Here is an 18701-nt window from a genome sequence, read left to right on the forward strand (position 1 = left end):
AGATCAAGCACTCACATGCACCAGGAAGAAGCAGCTGAACTCCGGCGTACCTCAGCGCAGCAGCAAGACATGCAGGAACTCAGACGCACAAGCTTAGTGAATCGCGGCAGACCCGAGTCCTCGTCAGACAATGCACTGCGGGATTGCGACAGGACCGGGTAAGTAAATCTGCCCCATTGTGTCAAGGAGCAGGATCTTCCCAAATGACATGTGAGGCACGAGAGAGGGCATTGGCCTTAACATTCTTCTCCGCAGGACGAAAATTTATTAGGAAATTGAAGCGGGAGAAGAAGAGGGACCAACGAGCATGTTGTGGGTTGAGCCGCTGAGTATTCGGGAGGTACACGAGGTTCTTGTGATCAGTATAGATAATCACTGGATGATAAGCTCCCTCCAGAAGATAACGCCACTCTTCCAAGGCTAGTTTTCAGCTTTGCCCATACATTTTCAATAGGACTGAGATCAGGACTTTCTGTTGGCTCCAATACATGGACTCTGTTACGTTCAGTCGCTGTTTAAGCAGTTTGGAAGTAGCTTCAGGTCATTGTCCATCTGGAAGACCTTCCTGGTAAAGCCGGTACAAACACTTTAAAGGACATCTACCACCAGGATGAAGGTTTGTAAACCAAGCACTGACATACTGGTGTGCGCCCCCTCTGGCAGGATCTTTTAGCTTCATATATCCGTCTATGGAGCTGGTTGATGGCTTGTTTTTTGAGTGTTTTTTACCCTTTTTAACTGTGTTTATTGTGCTGTCTCAATAATGATTTATTTTTATTTATTTTATGGTTCGTTATGGACGCGGTGATGCTGTATGTGGGTATTTGTGTTATGATTTTAACTTTTTTTTCATCATTATATGTCATTTTGTATGTTAATAGGGATTATAGGTATTTTTTATCAATGTATTTGTTTATTTTTTAATTTTAATTTTTTTATGTTTACTTTTCTATTACCATGTGATTGCCTGTACATAATAATACCCTGCAATACTGATGTATTAGCTCAGTCATGCAGAGGCTGACACTGTGACTGTAAAATCCTGTAACAGACAGGATCTGACACGCATTGCCTGTGGACAGTCCTGGGGACCTGATCTGGATTGCTGTATCAACGATCAGAGCCCCCAAAGACAGCGCAGAGAAATCCATAGAAGGCTGAGATCCTGCTTACTGTGGTATTAATTGGGGTATTGCTTTGGGGTGTCAGCTGTAAGCTACTGCTGATAACCTGCGCTTCTTGATGTCAGCTCAGCTCCGGCGTTGAACTGAATCAGCATCAGGTCCATGACGTACTATTATGACAAGGAGGGCTATCCTCACATCCCCATGCAGTAATAATATGTCATTTAGCGGGAACAGGTTAATGTATTAAAATGTGAATATTGGGGCAGATTTACTTACCCGGTCCATTCGCGATCCAGCGGCACGTTCTCTGCGGTGGATTCGGGTCCGTTCGGGATTCACTAAGGCAGTTCCTCCGACGTCCACCAGGTGTCGCTGCTGTCCTGAAGAGCATCGGAATGCACTGAAGTTCACCGAGCCATCGTGGATGAAGGTAAGCGCGTGTCGAGCGACACTTTTTTTTTTTAAATGCGGCGTTCTTTCTGAATGCATCAGGTTTTTTTTAGGGCCCCCCCCCCCATTTCCGTCGCATGCATGGCGGCGCCGATGCACGACAATCCGATCGCGCGCGCCGAAAATCCCAGGGCAATACAGGGAAAATCGGCACAAAATGGAAAAATTTGGTTAACCCGTCGCAAAAAACGCGAATCGGGCCCTTAGTAAATGACCCCCATTGTTTCTAGGTTATAAAATCTTAATACAGGTAATTACTGGCACATTTTGGGCTCTACAAGCCTGGCAGTGCCTGGGATTACAGTCCTGATGCCCATCACTGAAGATAGGATATCGGGTCCGGTACATATAGCGGTTCCTGTGCTGGACGGCTGGCGCACGCATGCTTCCCAGTCCCTGGCGAGCTGACTGTCTCTGGCTGGAGCGATGCTCTCAAGTAAAGACAGTCAACTCTCAGTGACAACAAAGCTAACACACCTCCCAGACTGATCCCTGCTACTATGGTTGTGTCTACAATGGAGTTGCTCCTGGAAGGTATGATGTCACGGGAAGGAACGGAGCCTCTTCACAGTGAAGGAAGTAGAGAAGCTGTCACGTCTAACTACTACAGGGTTTGTGTCTGTATACATGTGTATGGAGGTTGGCGGCTGTATTTAGATGTATTACTGAGGGGGGAGGCCTCTGTATATAGATGTATTTCGGGGGTTAGCGACTGTATATAGATGTATTACAGGGTGGGGCAGCTGTATATAGATACTATATAGAGGCGGCTGTATATAGAAGTATTACCTGGGGGTTGGCAGCTGTATATTAAGGTATTACTGGGGGGAGGTGGCTGTATATAGATGTATTAATGGGGGGTAGATGCAGCTGTATATAGATGTATTACTGGGGGGATGATGCAGCTGTATATAGATGTATTATGCGGTAGGAGCCTGCGGTATATTGAGATATTATGGGGGTGAGAAGGCTGTATGTAGATGTATTACTTGTGGGATGATGGCTGTATACAGATGTGTTACGGCGGGTGAGGCAGCTATATATAGATGTGTAACTGGGTGTATTGGTGGCTATATGTATATGTATTACTGGGGAGAAGGCGGCTGTATATTTTATTTATTACTGGTGGGGTTGATAGCTGTATATAGATGTATTACTGGGAAGTTGATAGCTGTATATAGATGTATTACTGGTAGTGAGGCAGCTGTAGATAGATAAATTACTGGGGGCTGTATATAAAGATTTATTGGGGGGAGGCTGTGTATATAGATGTATTACTGGAGGATGTGGCTGTATACAGATGTAATAAGGGGGGTTGGCAGCTATATATAGATGTATTACTTGGGGGGGTTGGAAGCTGTATATAGATGTATTACTGGGGGTTGGTGGCTGTATATAGATGTATTACTGGGGGATTGGCAGCTGTATACAGATGTATTAGTTGGGGGGTTGGCTATTTATAGATGTATTACTGGCGGGTTGGCGGCTGTTTATAGATATATTACAGGGGGTGAGGCAGCTGTATGTAGATGTATTACTGGGGAGGTTGGCAGCTTTATATAGATGTATTGCCAGGGGGTTGGCGGTTGTATATGTAGATGTTTTATGGCTGCTGTATATAGATTACTTACGGGGGGGTTGGCAGCAGTATATAGATGAATTACTGAGGGTGAGGGGGCTATTTATAGATGTATTAAAGGGGGCGTAAGGCGGCTTTAAATAGATGTATTACTGGGGGTTGGCAGCTGTGCATATATTTATTACTGGTGGGGTGGCTGGATATAAATGAATTACTAGTGATGTTGGCGGCTGTATATAGGTAGATTACTGGGGGGTTGGCGACTGTATATAGATATATTACAGGGGGTGAGGCAGCTTTATATAGATGTATTAATGGGGGGCTGTATATAGATGTATTTCTGGAGGTTGGCGGCTGTAAATATATGTAATACTGGGGAGTTTGCGGCTGTATATAGGCAATGAGGTGGCTATATATAGATATATTTCTGGGGGGTTGGCGTCTGTATATAGATGCATTACTGCCTGTGTGGCGTCTGTAAATAGAGGTTTAACTGGGGAGGGTTGGTGGCTGTATACAGATGTATTACTGGGGAGTTGGCAGCTGTATATAGATATATTACTGGGGAGGGTTGGTGGCTGTATATAGATGTATTACTGGGGGGTTGGTGGCTGTATATAGATGCATTACTGCTTGTGAGGCTTTTGTATATAGAGGTTTTTCTGGGGAGGGTTGGTGGCTGTATATAGATGTATTACTGGGGGGTTGGTGGCTGTATATAGATGCATTACTGGGGAGTTGGCAGCTGTATATTGATGTATTTCTGGGGGAATAGTGAATAGTGAGCAAGAGGACGTGTATGAAAGCTACATTGAGTGGGGGCCGCCACCAGACCCTTTACATTGTGACTCCCTACTATTATATTCCCCAGACATCGTGTCCCCTAGCTGTCCCTGATATTGCACCTCTCATCTCCCCCTCACATTAACATTATGTCCCTTCATATTGTGCCCCCAATAGTCACATGTTGTTTTTTGAAATGTATCCAAACCAAAGCCCAACCCCTGGGACTACACAGAAGATTTTGTCAGGGTACAATGTAAGTTTTAACACACAATTATATTGTACTGTAAATGCCAAGCGAAAGCAGAAAGACATCTGTGCACTGCAGGAGTAATGGGCTTCTGTAACCTGTCTATAGTGACAATGATGTCCCTGGTGACAGGTTCCCTTTAAGGACATGTGAGTACAGCTTGGTTGCATCTATGTACACCACGTGGTGATATACAAGTTTCTGTATACAAGGGACTTATATGGTCTAAGGGGAAGAAGGCATTTATCCGGATTACAAATAGTACAGTGCAATACTTAGGGCCCCCCAACAAGGGATCCTGGAAAGACGGGTTCTTAAAGGACCTGTGTCTATGACCGGTTCCAGTAACTGTGGTGTCGGGGGATGGCGCTGGTTCGTGTAATACCCGGTACTTTCCTTGTGGCACATTTCCCCAGGTCTCTCCTCGTTACTCAGTAAACATTATCCTGGGAATATAAAGCAATGTTTGTCTGTGAGGCCTCGTGCTCCTCCTGTAGGCCCGGCCCTCGGCTCTTACATCTACATAGAATCAGAAAATCTTCTTAACCCCTTGGGGGTGCGTTCACACGTTCAGTTGTTCAGATGCAGTTTTTGAAGCCAAAATCAGGTGTGAATTATTAAAGGAGAGAACATTTCATTTAGAGAAACTGCATCTGAAAAACTGAACATGTGAACGTATCCTGACCGTGCATTTTTTGTTTGTAACTTTATGCTCCAGCTTCCAGGAGCCGTAATTTTCCATAAATTCATCAATGCAGTCACCAGATTAGCTTTTTCTGGGAGAGGTTTTATTGTTAATAGCTCCCAACATTCATGGTTTTTCTGTGCTGTCCCACCATCCTGGGCAGTTGGGAGATCGTTCCTGATTGTCCCGCGTCCCGGTCTAGTACATTACAGCTGCAGAGCAGCCGAGGCATCGAGAGTGGAAGGAGACAGCATCAGCTCTCTGCTACCTCCGCTCATATCTGCTTCTCTTCAGCAGACATGTGGAGGTAGCTCCAGCCCTTAGCCGGCCTTGCCCCCTCAATGGAGTCATCTTTAGAGCCCCAGGAGAAGAGCAAGCAGGACTGCTAAGGGGAATGAGGAAAGGTAAGTAAAAAATGTTTTTGTTCTTTTTTATTTAATACAGCAACAGGAGGGAGATGGAGGACATGAGGCTAAAGTATGAGGTCAGGAGGCCACAATATGAGGGAGATGGTAGACAGGCAGCTACAATATGGGGAGAATAAAGCACAGGGGCAACAATATGGATGGAGGACGAGAGGCCACCAATATGTAGGAGGATGGAGGACAGGAGACCACAATATGAAGAGGATGGAGGACGAGGAGTCACAATATGAGGGGGCTCATTGTTCCGTATGACTGTTATTACTCTGCAATGTCTTATTTTATTTGTTTTTGTTCTCTATGATTTCTAAAATGCTACGGAATATGATGGCGCTATATAAATAAAGATTATTATTACTAATATGGAGGCCACAATAGGAGGAGGATGTAGGACACAAGGGTATAATATGCAGGGGATGGATGACAAGAACCAATGTCTTCCCTCTCCCAGGGATGTAATGGCTGATAACAGAGAGTAATAGATTTTATCCCTCCCCCTTTACAGTCTCCAATCCAGAGAGCAGTAGATTGGAGGTGGTGTCCTGGTAATGTGACTTATGTGTATAAAAAGGAGGATCCTGAGTGACGAGGCATCTGCATCGCAGTCACAGGTGAGTGGTACGAGGGGTAGGTAATAATGGGGGTAGATCACAGCGGGGTCTGATATATGGGAGGACAGGATGGAATATTAAACATCTGCTTCCAAAGTCTACTCTGTCTCTGTCCCGGGGTCTCTGTCTGGTTTGTCTCTGTCCCGGGGTCTCTGCCTGGTTTGTCTCTGTCTGGTTTGTCTCTGTCTGGTTTGTCTCTGTCCCAGGGTCTCTGTTTGGTTTGTCTCTGTCCCAGGGTCTCTGTCTGGATTGTCTCTGTCCAGGGGTCTCTGTCTGGTTTTTCTCTGTCCTGAGGTCTCTGTCTGGTTTGTCTTTGTCCAGGGGTCTCTGTCTGGTTTGTCTCTGTCCTGGGGTCTCTGGTTTGTCTCTGTCACCGGGGTCTCTGTCTGGTTTGTCTCTGTCCCGGGGTCTCTGGCAGGTTTGTCTCTGCCCCCAGGGTTTCTGTCTGGCTTGTCTCTGTCCCCGGGTCTCTGTCTGGTTTGTCACTGTCCTGGGCTCTCTGTCTGGTTTGTCTTTGTCCCGGGGTCTCTGTCTGGTTTGTCTCTGTCCAGAGGTCTCTGTCTGGTTTGTCTCTGTCCTGGGGTCTCTGGTTTGTCTCTGTCCCCGGCTCTCTGTCTGGTTTGTCTCTGCCCCCAGGGTTTCTGTCTGGCTTGTCTCTGTCCCCGGCTCTCTGTCTGGTTTGTCTTTGTCCCGGGCTCTCTGTCTGGTTTGTCTCTGTCTCCGGGTCTCTGTCTGGTTTGTCTCTGTCCTGGGGTCTGTCTGGTTTGTCTCTGTCCCGGGGTCTCTGTCTGGTTTGTCTTTGTCCCGGCTCTCTGGCTGGTTTGTCTCTGTCCCAGGGTCTCTGTCTGGTTTGTCTCTGTCCCAGGGTCTCTGTCTGGTTTGTCTCTGTCCCGGGGTCTCTGTCTGGTTTGTCTCAGCCCCGGGGTCTCTGTCTGGAGGTCTCTGTCTGGTTTGTCTCTGTCCCGGGGTCTCTGTCTGGTTTGTCTCTGTCCCAGGGTCTCTGTCTGGTTTGTCTCTGTCCTGGGGTCTCTGTATGGTTTTTCTCTGTTCTGGGGTCTCTGTATGGTTTGTCTCTGCCCGGGGGTATCTGTCTGCTTTGTCTCTGTCCAGGGGTCTCTGTCCCCAGCTCTCCGTCTGGTTTGTCTCTGTCCTGGGGTCTCTGTGTTGTTTATCTCTGTCCCGGGGTCTCAGTCTGTTTTGTCTCTGTCCAGGGGTCTCTGTCTGGTTTATCTCTGTCCCGAGTTCTCTGTCTGGTTTGTCTCTGTCCTGGGGTCTCTGATTTGTCTCTGTCTCCGGCTCTCTTTCTGGTTTATCTCTGCCCCCAAGGTTTCTGTCTGGTTTGTCTCTGTCCTGGGGTCTCTGTCTGGTTTGTCTCTGTCCCAGGATATCTGTCTGGTTTGTCTCTGTCCCGGGGTCTCTGGCTGGTTTGTCTTTGTCCCGGGGTCTCTGTCTGGTTTGTCACTGTCCTGGGCTCTCTGTCTGGTTTGTCTTTGTCCCGGGGTCTCTGTCTGGTTTGTCTCTGTCCAGAGGTCTCTGTCTGGTTTGTCTCTGTCCTGGGGTCTCTGTCCTGGGGTCTCTGGTTTGTCTCTGTCCCCGGCTCTCTGTCTGGTTTGTCTCTGTCCCCGGCTCTCTGTCTGGTTTGTCTCTGCCCCCAGGGATTCTGTCTGGCTTGTCTCTGTCCCAGGATATCTGTCTGGTTTGTCTCTGTCCCGGGGTCTCTGTCTGGTTAGTCTCTGCCCCCGGGGTCTCTGTCTGGCTTGTCTCTGTCCCAGGATATCTGTCTGGTTTGTCTCTGTCCCGGGTCTCTGTCTGGTTTGTCTCTGTCCCGGGGTCTCTGTCTGGTTTGTCTCTGTCCCGGGGTCTCTGTCTGGTTTATCTCTGTCCTGGGGTCTCTGTATGGTTTTTCTCTGTTCTGGGGTCTCTGTATGGTTTGTCTCTGCCCGGGGGTATCTGTCTGCTTTGTCTCTGTCCTGGGGTCTCTGTGTTGTTTATCTCTGTCCCGGGGTCTCTGTCTGTTTTGTCTCTGTCCAGGGGTCTCTGTCTGGTTTATCTCTGTCCCGAGTTCTCTGTCTGGTTTGTCTCTGTCCTGGGGTCTCTGATTTGTCTCTGTCCCCGGCTCTCTTTCTGGTTTATCTCTGCCCCCAGGGTTTCTGTCTGGTTTGACTCTGTCCTGGGGTCTCTGTCTGGTTTGTCTCTGTACCAGGATATCTGTCTGGTTTGTCTCTGTCCCGGGGTCTCTGTCTGGTTAGTCTCTGCCCCCGGGGTCTCTGTCTGGTTTGTCTCTGCCCCAGGGTCTCTGTCTGGTTTGTCTCTGTCCTGGGGTCTCTGTATGGTTTTTCTCTGTTCTGGGGTCTCTGTATGGTTTGTCTCTGCCCGGGGGTATCTGTCTGCTTTGTCTCTGTCCTGGGGTCTCTGTCCCCAGCTCTCCGTCTGGTTTGTCTCTGTCCTGGGGTCTCTGTGTTGTTTATCTCTGTCCCGGGGTCTCAGTCTGTTTTGTCTCTGTCCAGGGGTCTCTGTCTGGTTTATCTCTGTCCCGAGTTCTCTGTCTGGTTTGTCTCTGTCCTGGGGTCTCTGATTTGTCTCTGTCCCCGGCTCTCTTTCTGGTTTATCTCTGCCCCCAAGGTTTCTGTCTGGTTTGTCTCTGTCCTGGGGTCTCTGTCTGGTTTGTCTCTGTCCCAGGATATCTGTCTGGTTTGTCTCTGTCCCGGGGTCTCTGTCTGGTTAGTCTCTGCCCCCGGGGTCTCTGTCTGGTTTGTCTCTGTCCCGGGGTCTCTGTCTGGTTTGTCTCTGTCCCGGGGTCTCTGTCTGGTTTGTATCTGTCCCCGGGGTCTCTGTCTGGTTTGTCTCTGTCCCGGGGTCTCTGTCTGGTTTATCTCTGTCCTGGGGTCTCTGTATGGTTTTTCTCTGTTCTGGGGTCTCTGTATGGTTTGTCTCTGCCCGGGGGTATCTGTCTGCTTTGTCTCTGTCCTGGGGTCTCTGTGTTGTTTATCTCTGTCCCGGGGTCTCTGTCTGTTTTGTCTCTGTCCAGGGGTCTCTGTCTGGTTTATCTCTGTCCCAGGATATCTGTCTGGTTTGTCTCTGTCCCGGGGTCTCTGTCTGGTTTGTCTCTGTCCCGGGGTCTCTGTCTGGTTTATCTCTGTCCTGGGGTCTCTGTATGGTTTTTCTCTGTTCTGGGGTCTCTGTATGGTTTGTCTCTGCCCGGGGGTATCTGTCTGCTTTGTCTCTGTCCTGGGATCTCTGTGTTGTTTATCTCTGTCCCGGGGTCTCTGTCTGTTTTGTCTCTGTCCAGGGGTCTCTGTCTGGTTTATCTCTGTCCCGAGTTCTGTGTCTGGTTTGTCTATGTCCTGGGGTCTCTGATTTGTCTCTGTCCCCGGCTCTCTTTCTGGTTTATCTCTGCCCCCAGGGTTTCTGTCTGGTTTGTCTCTGTCCTGGGGTCTCTGTCTGGTTTGTCTCTGTCCCAGGATATCTGTCTGGTTTGTCTCTGTCCCGGGGTCTCTGTCTGGTTAGTCTCTGCCCCCGGGGTCTCTGTCTGGTTTGTCTCTGTCCCAGGATATCTGTCTGGTTTGTCTCTGTCCTGGGGTCTCTGTCTGGTTTGTCTCTGTCTGGTTTGTCTCTGTCCCAGGATATCTGTCTGGTTTGTCTCTGTCCCGGGGTCTCTGTCTGGTTAGTCTCTGCCCCCGGGGTCTCTGTCTGGTTTGTCTCTGTCCCAGGATATCTGTCTGGTTTGTCTCTGTCCTGGGGTCTCTGTCTGGTTTGTCTCTGTCCCGGGGTCTCTGTCTGGTTTGTATCTGTCCCCGGGGTCTCTGTCTGGTTTGTCTCTGTCCCGGGGTCTCTGTCTGGTTTGTCTCTGCCCCCGGGGTCTCTGTCTGGTTTGTCTCTGTCTGGTTTGTCTCTGTCCCAGGATATCTGTCTGGTTTGTCTCTGTCCCGGGGTCTCTGTCTGGTTTGTATCTGTCCCCGGGGTCTCTGTCTGGTTTGTCTCTGTCCCGGGGTCTCTGTCTGGTTTGTCTCTGCCCCCGGGGTCTCTGTCTGGGTTGTTTTGTTTCTGGGGCTCTACCTGAGGAAGCAATAGCCTGCAGCTTTCTAAAGATGCCAGTGTTTAAAAATCTGCAGGATATTATTAACCCCTTCCCGCCGCAGCCCCTATTCAATTTTGCGTTTTCATTTTTCACTCCCCACCTTCAAAAACCTATAACTTTTTTATGTTTCCATATACAGAGCTGTGTGATGGCTTGTTTTCTGCGTATCAAATTGCACTTTATAGTGATGGTGTTTATTTTTCCATGCCTTGTACTGGGAAGTGGGGAAAAAAAATCCAAATGTAGTCAAATTGGTGAAAAAACGCATTTGCGCCGTATTCTTGTGGGCTTGGACATTACAGCTTTCACTGTGCGCCCCAAATGACAGGTCTACTTTATTCTTTGGGTCGGCGCGATCACGGCGATAACACATTTGTACAGGTTTTATAATGTAAAAATACATTTACAAAAATTTAAACCTCCGGTACAAAAAAAATAAAAATTATTTTGCCATCTTCTGGCGCTGATAACTTTTTCACACTTTAGTGCACGGCGCTGTGGGTGGGGTCATTTTATGTGACTTTTGATGACGTTTTCAATGCTTCCATTTTTAGGACTGTACGACCTTTTAATCACTTTTTATAGAATTTTTATATTTTTTAAAATGGCAAAATAGTGCCATTTTCGATTTTGGTGCTATTTTCCGTTACGGGGTTAAACGCAGTGAAAAAACCGTTATTATATTTTGATAGATCAGGAATTTTCGGACGCGGCGATACTTAATGGCTTAATTTACTTACCTGTCCAGAGGAGTTCCTGAGCATTGTCCGACGATAATACACTTTGCCGCGATTCACTAAGATCGTGCACAATTTGAAAGTTAAATTCCGCGCTCAGTCCGAATCAGTCAGAACTTCGGACTACCGGCCCCGGATTCCTGCCGCATGAAAGCCGACACTGCTGCGCCAAAATCCGATCGCGTGCGACACAATCCCCTTCTACATAGCTGTCCCAGCGTCGCAAATCCCAAAAATGTCTGGAAGTCCAACGGTAATGCAATTTGCGCACCCAATGGGGCAGATTTACTTACCCGGTCCTGTCGCGATCCAGCGGCGCGTTCTCTGTGGAGGATTCGTGTCTTCCGGCTATTCACTAAGGTCGTGTGCTGGATGTCCACCAGGTGTCGCCGCTGCGCTGAAGTCCGTCAGAGTTCATTGGAGTTCACCAAGCTATCCTGGGTGCAGGTAAGTGTTTGTCAAGCGACACTTTTAAAAAAAAAAATACGGCGGTTTTTCAGAATCCGTCGCGTTTTCTTATGGCCACGCCCCCCGATTTTCGTCGCATGCATGCTGGCGCCGATGTGCCACAATCCGATCGCATGCGTCAAAAACCTGGGGTAATTCATGGAAAAACGCCACAAATCGGTAACATTCGGGAAACCCGACGGAAAAACATGATTCGGGCCCTTAGTAAATGACCCCCAATGTGTTTAGAATTTTTACTGTTTATTTATATTTACATCAGTTCGAGGAAAGGGGGGTGATTTGAATTTTTGAATTCGAATTTTTTGCAGCAAAGACTTATCGGCTATGGAGAGGGCTCAGCCGGTGAGCCCTCTCCATGCACCCTCATGTGACGTACTATTATGTCACGTGTCAGTAAAGGGTTAATATGTTCAACATACCCCCAGGGACTAGCCTTTTCTTGGGGCCTGGAGACAGCCGGGGCCCAGAATACCAGAGTGGCTGGCGATGCTTGGTATAGGGACCGGAGGGCTGTCCTACAGGTGTGTGCAAGAAATATGGAGGGAGAGGCTGATGTTCTGGTTCTCCCTGGGGCAACCCCTGAGGTGTCTGTTGGATGAGTCCCTGGGTGATGGATGGGAAGCCGGTGGTGGTAGACAGCTGTATCCAGGGATCAGACGGAGGCAACATTGAGCAAAACAACTTACAATTCCTCATTCAAGAGCAGGCAACGGCCAAACACGATAACAGCAGATTCTCAAGCTGGAAGAGTCATGGAGAGCCGGTCCACAGGAAGGTTACACACAGCCTGGTGATAGCTTCAGGCTGGGCTGGTAGAGATGGAGCTGAGTCCTGGTGGTGGATCTCAGCTCTGGGCTTAAGTCTCCTGACTTGCCCTGGATGCTAAGCAATCGCTTGAGGCACCTGTGGTTCCTGGTATTAGGACACTGGCTGGTGCAGCACTGACATGTTTTGCTCTCTGGAGCTGACATGTGCTCCAAGATGGAGTCTCCTACTCTGACCCTCCCATCGCTTCTCCCTCCCACCAGAGGTTGTGAAGGAAACTGCAACGTTTCCGACCCCTGCAGGGTACGCAAGGTCACTTAGTTCACCTTTTATAGACACTCCCAGAATGCACGGGTTCTGAGAGGCGCAGGACTGATTTAAAGTTGTCCACACAACCTCCGGATATGGCACAACAATAAATCACAGCCCTGAATGGCTATAAGATCCCTCTCACTAACCTCAGTGAGACAGAATCTTATCAACCATGAGAAGCTGCCACCAGTTCTCCTTTAACCCCTTAGCGCTCTGCGCCGTAGCTGTACTGCGCTGAGTCCCGCGATTAGCGCTCAGCGCAGTACAGCTACGGCGCAGAGACGATGCCGGTTCAGCGCTGCATAGCAGCCGAACCGGCATCGTTAGCCGCGGGATTTCAGCGGTAATCTACCGCTGACATCCGCGGCTAACACCCGCGGTCGGAGTGGGCTCCGATCGCGGGTGTTTAACCCGTTAAATGCCGCGTTCAACGCGACCGCGGCATTTAACATGCCTTCTGGGGGTCTTTACCCCACGATCGCCCCCCCCCCCCCCGCACCGTTTTCGGGGGGGCCGATCGCTGTTTTGGCTCCTCTGGGGTCCGATCGGGACCCCAGAGAAGCCTGGAGGGTTTACCTTTAAGATGGCGTCTGTGACGTCATCTTAAAGGCAAAGTGTCAGCCTATGCATCTGCATAGGCTGGCACTGATAATACCCTGCAATACATTAGTATTGCAGAGTATTATCAAGAACAAGCAATCAGATGATTGCTTGTTCATATCCCATGGTGGATCATGTAAAAAAATGTAAAAAAAATGTTTTTCAATAAAAAATTACTTTATAAATCACTAAAAATGCCCATAAGCCCCAAAACATATAAAGAGACATATAACGCTCAAAAAAGTCTAAATCATAACACAAACCCCACATATATAGTATCACCGCGTCCGTAACAATCCATAGAATAAAACTAAATAACTATTGAACCCATATGGTGAACGCCGTAAAAAAAAACGTCAAAAACCCACCAAAAAATATGATTTTTACCTATTATATCTCACTAAAAATGCAATAAAAAGTGATCAACAAAACATATGTACTCCAGAATGATATTGTTGCAAAGAACAACATGTCCCGCAAAAAACAAGCCATCAACCAGCTCTGTAGCCAAAAACGTAACAATGTTATGCCACTTGGAAGACAGCGATGCAAAAATGATAGATTTTTCCCCACATTAGGGTTTTATTTGGCAAATTTAGTAAAACATAAGAAAAAATATTCATGTCTGGTATCCCCGTAATCGTATCGACCCATAGAATAAAGATAACAGGATTATTAGGCTATACGGTGAACACGAAAAAAAAAAAAGTAAAAAATCCAGTACAGAATTGATGCTTTTCTACTCATGACCTCAAAAAAAGTTCCAAAATTTTCAACAATAGGTGATACCAACCCCAAAATAGTAACACTGGAAAAAGCATCTCGTCCCGCAAAAAAAATGCCGTCACATGGCCCAAATAACGGAAAAGCGAAAATTTTATAGCCTTCAAAAGGGGGCAACCAGAAAACTAAAATCCTGGCAGCTGCAGGGTGCTCCTTCCCTTCTGCGCCTCGCTGTGCCCCCATAACACAAGTAATGTCCACATGTGGGGGGTCGCTGCACTCAGGAGAAATTGTAGAACAAATTGTATGGTGGGTTTTCTCTTTTTATCTTTTGGAAATGTGTTAATTTTAGGGCTAAATGAACGTATAACCGACAAAATTTGACCATTCTAAATTTCACCGCCATTTTGATTCAATTACTATGAAGATCTCAAGGGGTTAACAATCTTTGTAAATGCTGTTTCTGATAGTTTGAGGGGTGCAGATTTGAAAATGGGTTGGTTATATAGGGGGTTTTGTTGCTAAATATGTAAAATTTGATTTCAAACAGTATTTATCCCCAAAATAGTCAATTCCGAAAATACGGAAAATCGCTATTCGATTTGTAGGCCGCGTGACGTCAAAATAAATTATCCAAACATTTCAAAAATTATGAAAATGTAAAGTAGACAAATGGAAAATGTTATTCTGCAAGTTATTTAGGTGGTAAATCGATCTGCCTGAAAACGCGGTGATTTTGAATTTCGAAAATGGCAAATTTTTCTAAAAATTCATCATTTTTTTCTTTTTTTTGTAAATAAACGCAAAACTTATCAGCCAAAATTTACCACTAAAATGAAGCACAACACGTGGGGAAAGAACAATCTCAGAATCGCTTTGATAAGTAACAGTGCTCAAAAGTTATTACCACAGGAAGAGACACTGGTCAAATTTAAAAAAAAAAGTTGCGAGCCTTAACCTGCAAACAGGCTGCGTCCTTAAGGGGTTAATATAAGACGGGTCCGTAACGGGATTATATAGGGTGAGGAACCAACACAGTAGCATGTACATAAGCGAGACTCAGACATGGGGATTCATGGATCGAGATAAAAGAGCAACACAGATTAGATTTTATATTTTCCTTATGGGCACACTAGACAAAACAATATATACAGTAGAGATATATACAGTTACACAGAGTTGTTAGTCCACACCTTAAGATCCTTGTCTGCTCTTGATGTTACAATGGTTCCCAGACAAAAGACTATGGGGGACATTTACTTAAAGTGTCGGTGTCTGCATTGGCTTTGTTACCGACCTGCTCTCGGAAAGAAGACACACATGTAATATTGTGGAGCTGTGCAGAGACAATTCTGGCGCCGAGACCATTTTCGACCAAAATCTGTCCCGAGCACCAGAAATATGTCCAACAGTCCCTGCTAGACCAGTTTTCTTTTGGTCTACTTTCCGCCAGTTTACAGCGCCCAAAAATGGCTGTGACACATGTTAATTCTGTCTGAGTTTCCACTCCGCCAAAGCCACGCCCCTTTTCGGAGAAGAGTCGGAGCAGACGGAAAAAGTCATTTTTTCGGTCCCCGACAGCTAATAAATAGGTCTGAGAGCAGAAGATGTGGTGAGAGCGCCACAAAACTGGCGGAAACACCATAGTAAATGTCCCCCAGTGTGGCCTTAGAGTCGCCTGATTATATCAGGAGCAGTCACACCTCTGCCCATCCAACAGGAGGAGTCATGGGTCCCTCCTACCTGGTATTACAACCAGAGCCCTGGAGAAGCCATAAGCTTTTCAAGGGGAAGTCATAGGGTCCAGGTTCTGATATCATTGGATCCGGGTGAATCCCTGGATCGCATTGTTACCAAACCTGACCCATTTGCTGTGGTCCTATTCAGAAATATTGATATCTCTGGACCCAAGGGTGCTAGAGTCCCGGGAATGGGACTAATGTGATCTCCTGAAAATAACCAATCCAAAAATATATTTGTTCTTCTGGTGAGATGGTCCATAACTCCACAACTGTCCCTATTCAACCTATTGGTTTAAGAGTTTTTATGGCTCTTTGTTTGAGAATTGGGGGGAAGGGAGATGCATGCAGAAGATTTGGCTGCAGAGGACCTTTGAAGCACGGCCACCTTCTGTGTTCATAAACAACCTAGTGCAATTAGGCCAATTAAACTGAGGCTGGGGGTCAGGTGGTGGCACTTCTCCAACCAGCTTCCAGCCTCCTTTACAAGAACATCATTGGACAATAACATTAGATATTGTTAACTCTTGCCTTACCAGGCAGTGGCTACAGCTGCAATCTCTCCAATACCTAGAGACTTCCTAGAGAGGTGATCAGTCTCCCTAATAGCTCCTGAAATGGAGAGGGCACTGTTCACTACCACCTTGCCTATGTGTTGGCAGGGGTGTTGCATATGTATCACTTTGTACAGGGAGCAATGTTCTGCAGCTCTGCAGCAAGGTCAGTGGTGTAATAATCTGCAGAACATTATTACTATGTATCAGTATGTAGAGGGAGTGATGTTCTGCAGGATATGATTACTATGTATCAGTATGTAGAGGAAGTGATGTTCTGCAGGATATTATTACTATGTATCAGTATGTAGAGGGAGTGATGTTCTGCAGGATATTATTACTATGTATCAGTATGTAGAGGAAGTGATGTTCTGCAGGATATTATTACTATGTATCAGTATGTAGAGGGAGCGATGTTCTGCGATATTATTACTATGTATCAGTATGTAGAGGGAGCGATGTTCTGCAGGATATGATTACTATGTATCAGTATGTAGAGGGAGTGATGTTCTGCAGGATATTATTACTATGTATCAGTATGTAGAGGGAGCGATGTTCTGCAGGATATTATTACTATGTATCAGTATGTAGAGGGAGCGATGTTCTGCAGGATATTATTACTATGTATCAGTATGTAGAGGAAGTGATGTTCTGCAGGATATTATTACTATGTATCAGTATGTAGAGGGAGCGATGTTCTGCAGGATATGATTACTATGTATCAGTATGTAGAGGGAGCGATGTTCTGCAGTATATTATTACTATGTATCAGTATATAGAGGGAGTGATGTTCTGCAGGATATTATTACTATGTATCAGTATGTAGAGGGAGTGATGTTCTGCAGGATATTATTACTATGTATCAGTATGTAGAGGAAGTGATGTTCTGCAGGATATTATTACTATGTATCAGTATGTAGAGGGAGCGATGTTCTGCAGGATATGATTACTATGTATCAGTATGTAGAGGGAGCGATGTTCTGCAGTATATTATTACTATGTATCAGTATATAGAGGGAGTGATGTTCTGCAGGATATTATTACTATGTATCAGTATGTAGAGGGAGCGATGTTCTGCGATATTATTACTATGTATCAGTATGTAGAGGGACCGATGTTCTGCAGGATATGATTACTATGTATCAGTATGTAGAGGGAGTGATGTTCTGCAGGATATTATTACTATGTATCAGTATGTAGAGGGAGCGATGTTCTGCAGGATATTATTACTATGTATCAGTATGTAGAGGGAGCGATGTTCTGCAGGATATTATTACTATGTATCAGTATGTAGAGGGAGTGATGTTCTGCAGGATATTATTACCATGTATCAGTATGTAGAGGAAGTGATGTTCTGCAGGATATTATTACTATGTATCAGTATGTAGAGGAAGCGATGTTCTGCGATATTATTACTATGTATCAGTATGTAGAGGGAGCGATGTTCTGCAGGATATTATTACTATGTATCAGTATGTAGAGGCAGTGATGTTCTGCAGGATATTATTACTATGTATCAGTATGTAGAGGGAGTGATGTTCTGCAGGATATTATTACTATGTATCAGTATGTAGAGGGAGTGATGTTCTGCAGGATATTATTACTATGTATCAGTATGTAGAGGGTGCGATGTTCTGCAGAGATGATACAATGTTGCCTCCTCCTCTCTCCAGGATGATGAGTGTCCTCCTCGTCTTCTCGGTGGTCGTCTCCTTCCTCCTCTCCCTCCTCTTCCTTCTCACTTTCTGGAGGAAGCAGAAGAAATATAAGTTTCTGCCCCCGGGTCCTGCCCCGCTGCCCCTCCTGGGGACCCCCAAATATATGGGAGAACACGCTGCCTGTAAATACTTCCCGGAGGTAAGTGACTCATCCTCTGAATTATTATTATATGGTGGTATATGGCACCTGCCTGATCTACACATACCGCCATACAGTGCCTGATCTATACATACCGCCATACTGTGCCTGATCTATACATACCGCTATACTGTGCCTGATCTATACATACCACGATACTGTGCCTGATCTATACATACCGCTATACTGTGCCTGATCTGTACATACCGCCATACTGTGCCTCATCTATACATACCGCCATACTGTGCCTGATCTGTACATACCGCCATACCGTGCCTGATCTATACATACCGCCATACTGTGCCTGATCTATACATACCCCTATACTGTGCCTAATCTATACATACCGCCATACTGTGCCTGATCTATACATACCACCATACTCTGCCCGATCTATACATACCGCCATACTGTGCCCGATCTATACATACCGCCATACTGTGCCCGATCTATACATACCGCCATACAGTGCCTGATCTATACATACCGCTATACTGTGCCTGATCTATACATACTGCCATACTGTGCCTGATCTATACATACCGCCATACCGTGTCTGATCTATACATACCGCTATACCGTGCCTGATTTATACATACCGCCATGCCGTGCCTGATCTATACATACCGCCATACAGTGCCTGATCTATACATACCGCCATACTGTGCCTGATCTATACATACCGCTATACTGTGCCTGATCTATACATACCGCCATACTGTGCCTGATCTATACATACCGCCATACTCTGCCCGATCTATACATACCGCCATACTCTGCCCGATCTATACATACCGCCATACTGTGCCCGATCTATACATACCGCCATACTGTGCCCGATCTATACATACCGCCATACAGTGCCTGATCTATACATACCGCTATACTGTGCCTGATCTATACATACTGCCATACTGTGCCTGATCTATACATACCGCCATACCGTGCCTGATCTATACAT

At 46.4% G+C, this 18701-nt stretch overlaps 1 protein-coding gene across 2 annotated transcripts in view; it reads left to right on the plus strand.

The window, feature by feature from the left end:
* Positions 1 to 5812: 5812 nt before the first annotated feature.
* LOC140132377 (cytochrome P450 2C8-like) overlaps positions 5813 to 18701 on the plus strand; it is a 66681-nt gene continuing 53792 nt past the window's right edge. Inside the window, exons 1-2 of one of the 2 annotated variants that reach the window (XM_072151067.1) lie at positions 5813 to 5907; positions 17557 to 17740. In XM_072151067.1, the coding sequence (XP_072007168.1) occupies positions 17558 to 17740 (183 nt within the window). In that variant the 5' untranslated portion in view covers positions 5813 to 5907; position 17557. The remainder of the gene's footprint in view (positions 5908 to 17556; positions 17741 to 18701) is intronic. The other variant, XM_072151066.1, reaches the window with a different exon arrangement.

This window comes from Engystomops pustulosus, chromosome 5 (genome assembly GCF_040894005.1).
Source record: "Engystomops pustulosus chromosome 5, aEngPut4.maternal, whole genome shotgun sequence".
Lineage (NCBI taxonomy): Eukaryota > Metazoa > Chordata > Amphibia > Anura > Leptodactylidae > Engystomops > Engystomops pustulosus.